Here is a 7035-nt window from a genome sequence, read left to right as displayed (position 1 = left end):
ACCTCACTCTAACAAGACCAGCTATTGCATTTGGCATTGATGTGCTCAGTTAGTTTATGCACAAACCCACAATTATGCATCTTCAAGCTGCAAAACAGAATACTCTGGTATCTCTCAGGCTCCCCTCACCAAGGCATCTTACTTGCATCCTCTTCTGCTACTAAGCTCTATGCGTATTGTGATAGTGATTAGGCAGGGTGTCCCAACACAAGTAGGTCTAAATATGGCTTCTGTGTCCTTCTGAGGTCATGCTCCCATCTCTGGGAAAAGTAAAAGACAATCTATAGTGTCTAGATCAACTGTTGAAGTAGCATACGAATCCATGTCATTCACTATTTGTGAGGTAATGCGGTTGAAGGAACTCCTAAAAGACCTTGGCCTCAAATCTCTTGGCACTACTCCTATATATTGTGAGAACCAAGCAACCTTAGCTATCTTTGCTGATCCAGTGCTTCATGAGAATACTAAGTATTTGGATATGGACTGTCACTTTATAAGAGACAAAGCACAAGAAGGCATCATTTATCCTACATACATACCTTCCTCAATACAACTTGCTGACATCCTTGCCAAGCAACTTTCCACAGCTCAACACCAGCTACTACTACACAAGCTATGGGAGTGTGTGCTCCACCCCTCTCAGCTTGAGGGGGAGTCTTGGAAGAAGTAGTGTTAAATCAAGCCTACTTAGACTTGTGTTTTGTGAATGTCTTAGCCAATGTTATGTTTTTAGCCATTTATAATGGCAGTCTTGTAATTCAAACACTTTGTCTTATGTGAGTATCTCTAGGATCATGTGCAATCAGTAATTGTCATGTGACTAAGAGAATATTCTTAGTATGTTGCTAGGGTTACCTACTAGGGAGTGATATATATAATCCTATGTAATGAATGAAAGAGGTCAAGAATGAATGAAAGAAACTTGTCGTTGAGAGAAATATATTGCATGCTACTATAGGAAAACATTAGCAGCTCATAATGACAACAATGACATCACTAATTGAGCGAGTCATAGCGAGAAGATGCCTACTCGAGTCTATCCAAAAACAGCTCGACTCGTACTCGTTGCTCGTTGAGGTCGGCAAATCCCTACTTTATCAACTCTTGCTCGTTAAGATTTCCTGTAGATCAATTAAAAAATCAACTCAGCTCGAGCTCGATTTGCTCGAATAGCTCGACTTGAGCTCGAGAGGCTCAATTATTCAATCCCAACTAAGCTAATGACAAGGTCAGTCGTAAGTTTCAAACCAATGTTATCATTTAAGTTTATACCTTAAGTTTATACTAGGCCCATATGGAGATTTGAATAAATTGCTTGGGTAGAAGTAATGTTTTATAAACCTTGATACCTCCCATCTTATGACAATCAATTAACGTGGGACTAATGCTTCCGTTACTTTGCACCTTTCCCATGGTTCTGCTACTTCCTTCATCTCTCCTTTCTTTTTCTTTTCTTTTCTTTTTATTTCAATTTGCCGCTTATTTTATTAATGAGTTAACTAATTTCACTGTAACTTGGACAAGCAAAATGAGAGTTATATGATTCATATTTTCGACATTATAGGCATGGAAGAACTTTTTTCTACTAGTAATATTTCGCTAATATGGGCATTTTTCTATATTAAGTAAAATAAATTTGTAGAAAAATATATAAAAAATTATGGTACTGCTAGCGAGCTTGTCAAATCAAGTATGGTCATGCTCAAATTTTGCTAGTCATGGTTTTGAGCCGAGTTCGATTCGAGCCAACTCAATTCGAGTTTTGGCAGAGTCAAGTACGAGTTGCTTGAGAGCTGTTCAACTCGATTATTAGCACCCCTAGATCCTCATATTAGAGAGAGGAATCGCAAAAGTATTAGAGATATCTTAGAGAGCTTTTGTATCACGATCATTGAACATCCTAATTAACTCCTGGTATATAGTTCATGGTTTTTTTTTACCTCCGTACTTGAATTTTCCACGAAAAATTCCTTTGTGTCTTATATATTGTATTCTATCACTCATTAATCTATTAACTTTTGAGATGTTTTGCTAGATTAACAGACAATAGGACTTACAATTTATAACTCAAATTTTTCTATTGTATATACGAAATAGTTTTTTGTCCTCTATGTCTCTCTCCTTTTGATTCATGGCTTGAAGCAAATTAATTAAACCCAAAAATATTCCCATACATCAAGTTGTTAGTAATCATGATCATCATAGTTGCACATGAGTGATAAAGAGTTCAGTATATGTTGAACCCCAAGTTTATTTTGCACATGTGAGTTGTCCCATATTGGAGAAAGAGGAGAGAAAGTACCATATTATAGCCAGTATTATTGCCAATTGGTTTTAGTTTGAAACCTATTTAGGATTATATGTGGACCAAACTCTGCTCCTCCTTATTGGGTTAACCAATTCTACTTTCATATCTATCATATTTATCAGCATACAACATAATTATCACTGAAAAATTCAATACAATAAGCCAGTCTTAGAACTCTTCAAAACTTTGAGGAAAGATCAGTATAGAAAATTGAAAGGAAGGCATGTTCGAATCCTTTTTTTTTTTTTTTTGACATCAGGAAAATTGTACATTAATGAAAATCAAAAGTACACCCTAGTGCTAGAAACAACCAAATGAACATAAAGAAACTAAACTGAGTTGGACTCGCTCTTACACAGCACCTATTAAAACATAAGTAACGTAAACTAGAATAAAACTGCTCGATCTATTGGATGATGCTTCTTCTGGTGGATGACGATCATCATAAACCTGATGAAAGGAGTAGGAGGAGAGGGCTGATTTCACGAACGGAGTAACCAAGTACCAACGAGATTATGAACTTACAACAAGACCAATTCCAGTGACCATCTGTCACCTCGAATTCTATGGTCGAGTTTCCTGAAAGAGTCACATTCTTGTGTGACTTAATATCCTTTTGGAAGGGTATTTCAGGCTTCTCCTTTGAGGAGGAGCTCAAATGAGTTGACGCGCTCTAAACCCGATTGACATATTCGAGAGCCGCCTTCAGATATCGTTTTGTCAAGGCAATAAATGAAATCTTTACCAAGCGAGATTGAAATCTAACTAAGGTTAGATCTCGAAGAACCATCCGATTATTTAAATTGGATAAAACAAACCCCAAACATGAAATTTCTTGCCACACAAACCCTAACCATTCACATAGACAGATGGAGTTAACAAGCACCACCACCATACTAATCAACAACACCATACTAATCCAACCAAAAACTCAACAACGAAAGCAGTTAACTAAACATAAAGTAAACTTAAAGGGGGTAAAGGGGGACGCACTTCCAAGAGCCAAAGAAACACCAGGTGACGGGGGATAAAGGCACAACCATCGTGAAAAACTGCCTACACAACACTAAGAGGGGAGGGGGGGAAGCCAACCATCGTGAGAAACTGCCTACACAATACTAAGGGGGGAGGGGAAGCCCTGTAACTTTACTATTTTCTTGATACAACACTAAGGGGGACGGGGGAGGGGGAGGCCCAAAAAACTGACAACTAGGGGGAGGAGGAGGCCCAAAAAACTGACAACTAGGGGGAGGGGGAGAGACACCTAACCACAAAACAAGGGGGAGGGGGAGAGGGAGTCGAAATGAAACTGACTCACGGTGGGGCGGTGGAGACGATGGAGACATGACTGGAGCAAGGAAGCCTGAGAGGAAGATGCATCCATGAAAAGAGGGCGGCGGAGACTAGGCTGGAGGGAGCAACTACGACCAGAAAAACGAGGCGACGAGACGATGAAGGCTAAGAAAACCGACAGAAAACCCGACAGAAAAGGCGAAGGAAGACAATGGAACTCGCTGGAAGCCTGCGCAGCGCCGGATCTCCGGCGCGTTTTAGGGTTAGAAGGATTCTTGTTTGTAGAGAAAAGGCAGAGGGTGAAAGAGTAGAGAGAGAAAGGGGTTTGAGCTTCGAATCCTAATTTAACATTATCTTTTTGTATCGAAGTTTTCTCAATCTTTCTCGGTCAAGAATTACATTCACCTTACTCACTATTTTTTCTCCCTCATTTTTTTACCCTAAATTGATGTTAATTTAAAAGTGAAGGAGACAAGTTCTTATTGGTGGAACTAAACTCATGCTTCTCAATATTGAAGTTTTCGAGTGCGTGGATTATTAATTGGAAAACGTACGTGGAGTCCAAAAACATATAACGAAACTTTTCATTAGAGTACCTTGAAACCAAAATCTAATATGCATTTCTTTATTTATTCAACATAATACAAGAAAATCAACTTTTGTAACTTTATTTATGCGTGCATGGAACTAAATTACATAGGAAGAAATTAATAGTAGCTAATATAAAAGCCTAACAATGTTATTCTTATTCAAATTCTTAAAAATTAAGTTTAAGGAGGACTATTAACAAACCACAAATTTGAACTTGTTTGGTAGCTTGGCCTAAGCCAAAATAGGAAGGGTACCATAGTTCATCATCCAAAGCCTAGACTCATCCATGAGACCAGGGCTTAACCTGAACATAAGAATGCAAAACTCCATTTGACTAAGAGCACCATCTCCATCAAGGTCTCCTTCTCTAAGCATGCACACAAATTCATCATCACCCATGTCATGTAAACCCAACAAGAAGGAGTTCCTCTTCAAGCTCTCGAACGTTATAAGCCCTATTTCGACATCCATCAGCAAGATAAATCCATTGCATAGCTCTCCGATGAACGCTTCCGCACCTAGTCTTTCGATCATTGATGGAAAATGATCCTCAAAATCGTAACTAGCTTCCATTAGAGCCATTTTTGGAACTTAAAAGTGAAGCTAAGGTGTAGGTGAAGATTGAAGTAAGTAAGGAGTACTGAAGAGATAGAAATAGAAAGAATATAAGAGAGTGATCTTTGAATTGAATGTACTAGAAAACATTGATGACTACTACTAGATGACAAGTGAGGATAATATTAGTGATTCTTGAGTGATTCCTTTTGGTTGAGTTTGCTATTTTTATGAGGTTATCAGGAGCGTTTCTCTCCTTCCTGGAAGTTGCATCTCATGATGATAGATGTACCAACGTCGCTGTCATGGGTAAGGTGTAATGTGTCTTGTAGGTCATTAAAATATTCGCATATAGACAAACACATGTACATCGAATTTTATGTAAATGTGATGTATATAGTTCACTTTACATTTTTAATGAAGCTATTTTAGACAAACATCTAATTTGACAAGAGGAAATTACAATTATATATTTCTCTTAATGTATGAAATGTATTATGTATCCCAAACCTATACTTCCACAAAAGACTGTTTAAGGTTTCTTGGATCGCAAACTACGGAATTTTAAGTTCAAAGTGGTTGATTCATTGGTAGACTTAACGTCAGGGCCGTCTTAAATATTTGGGAGGTCCTGTTCTAATCTTGAAAATGGGCCCCTTAATTAAAAAAAAATGTTTCCACTTGAAGGATAATAAAATACTTATAGGAGGACTATTATAATAAATTGAGCATAATTAAAAATTAAACTAATGTAAGATTTCAATATTTTTTTGTTAAACAATTAACAACACGTTATGTAATTAAAAGTGCATAAAGGACAAAAGGAACCTGGCAATTTAGCTATACTCTAATAAAAATAATAATACCATCAATTATTAATAATTTATAATCTTAGCAAAAAAAAGAGATAGATAAATTGCAATTAAGTGAAAAGATGTTTATCCCCTCACAACAAAAGTGAAAAGATGTTTATCTCGTCTATCTAATTTTTTTAGGGAATTGTTTATAATATCAGTTTATAATCTTAGTCAATTTTTTTAAAAAAACTTCAATAATCTCACTGAGCCTCAAAAGAAATAGATTAGAAGAAAAAAAAATGCAAATTACCTAGTCCCAGCCCAGATTTCCCATTGCGAAATTCCAGCAACATGAAGCAAGACAACCAGGACTTAGAATCCTTGAATGATGAATTGATAATATGCTATCAATTAATAATTTGTGTTTTGTTATTTACATTACTCGTGATTAATGCTTATGGGAATTGAAAGATGCATGAACATCTATTTCCAAAAAAAGAAGATGCGTGGAAAGTGCAATGGAGTAATTAGAGGAACAAAATAATTAAAAGGGAGTAATTGGGGAAGAGGAAGAGTTGTTTCGCGCGCTTACTACAGTAGATTCTGTTTACCTATTTTTTTTTTCATTTTCCATACTAGTTGGACCTTATCGACATTTGGGCCCTTGATGATCTGGGGCCCTGTTCTGCAGCACCGGTTGAACCGGTAATGGGCCGGCCCTGCTTAACGTGATTAGGTTGCAAATCAACTCATGGTAGGAGTATGTAGCTTATAGTTGAATTTTGTTAGGGCTTATGTTTGTTCATTTTTATAATGGCAAATTTGGCTTAACACCCCAAACTATAGCACGGTGCACCAAACAACCTCAACTACGACTTATAGTTAGAGCACCCCAAAGTACGGATCTGGGTGTAGTCCGCACCATAAATGAGGTCGGTGCCCAAAGTTCTCACTGGATTATTTCCACCTCTTATTTTCTTCTATTTTAACCCAACCTTTTTTTTTTACTTAAACCAAAAAAAAAGGCATGTGCCTTCATTTTTTCCTTCCTCAACTTAACACAAATACTTTCTTCCCTAAATTCCCTCTTACTTTCCCAAATTCCCTCTTTCTTTCTAAATGAACCCTAAATTCTGAAAGAGTGAAATCGGCATAACAACAATGTGCTCAACTTCGTCTTTGAGTTTCAAGAAAAATTTGAATACCAATTTAATTAAGGTAATGACAGGGTTTAAAGTCAACATTAATTGCCTGCAGTAGTCCAAATTACTTGGAAGTTCAACCACAATCAAGGAAAACACTTCTATGGCTTCCCAATATATAGCACTCGACTTATAGCCGATGTGGTCACTAACCTTGTTTATGGTACAAACTGTACCCAGGTACGTACTTTGGGGTGTTTTGGCTATCAATCATAGTTGAGGCTGTTTGGTGCACCTGCGCTATAGTTCAGGGGGTTGAGGCCAATTTTGCCTATTTATAATAAATGAA

General features: G+C 37.1%; 1 protein-coding gene across 1 annotated transcript; it reads right to left on the bottom strand.

Annotated features, from left to right (window-relative positions):
- Positions 1-4198: 4198 nt before the first annotated feature.
- Positions 4199-4956, bottom strand: LOC104907255 (calcium-binding protein KRP1). Its single transcript, XM_010696161.3, has one exon. It carries the CDS (start codon positions 4772-4774, stop codon positions 4424-4426), a length of 351 nt encoding a protein of 116 aa, XP_010694463.1. The 5' UTR covers positions 4775-4956; the 3' UTR covers positions 4199-4423.
- Between the last annotated feature and the right edge of the window lie 2079 nt (positions 4957-7035).

Source organism: Beta vulgaris, chromosome 4, assembly GCF_026745355.1.
Source record: "Beta vulgaris subsp. vulgaris cultivar EL10 chromosome 4, EL10.2, whole genome shotgun sequence".
Lineage (NCBI taxonomy): Eukaryota > Viridiplantae > Streptophyta > Magnoliopsida > Caryophyllales > Amaranthaceae > Beta > Beta vulgaris.
This window is presented reverse-complemented; position numbering and strand designations above follow the sequence as displayed.

Coding starts and splice junctions, on each gene's coding strand:
- LOC104907255 (XM_010696161.3), bottom strand. CDS start 4,774: ATGGCTCTAATGGAAGCTAGTTACGATTTTGAGGATCATTTTCCATCA.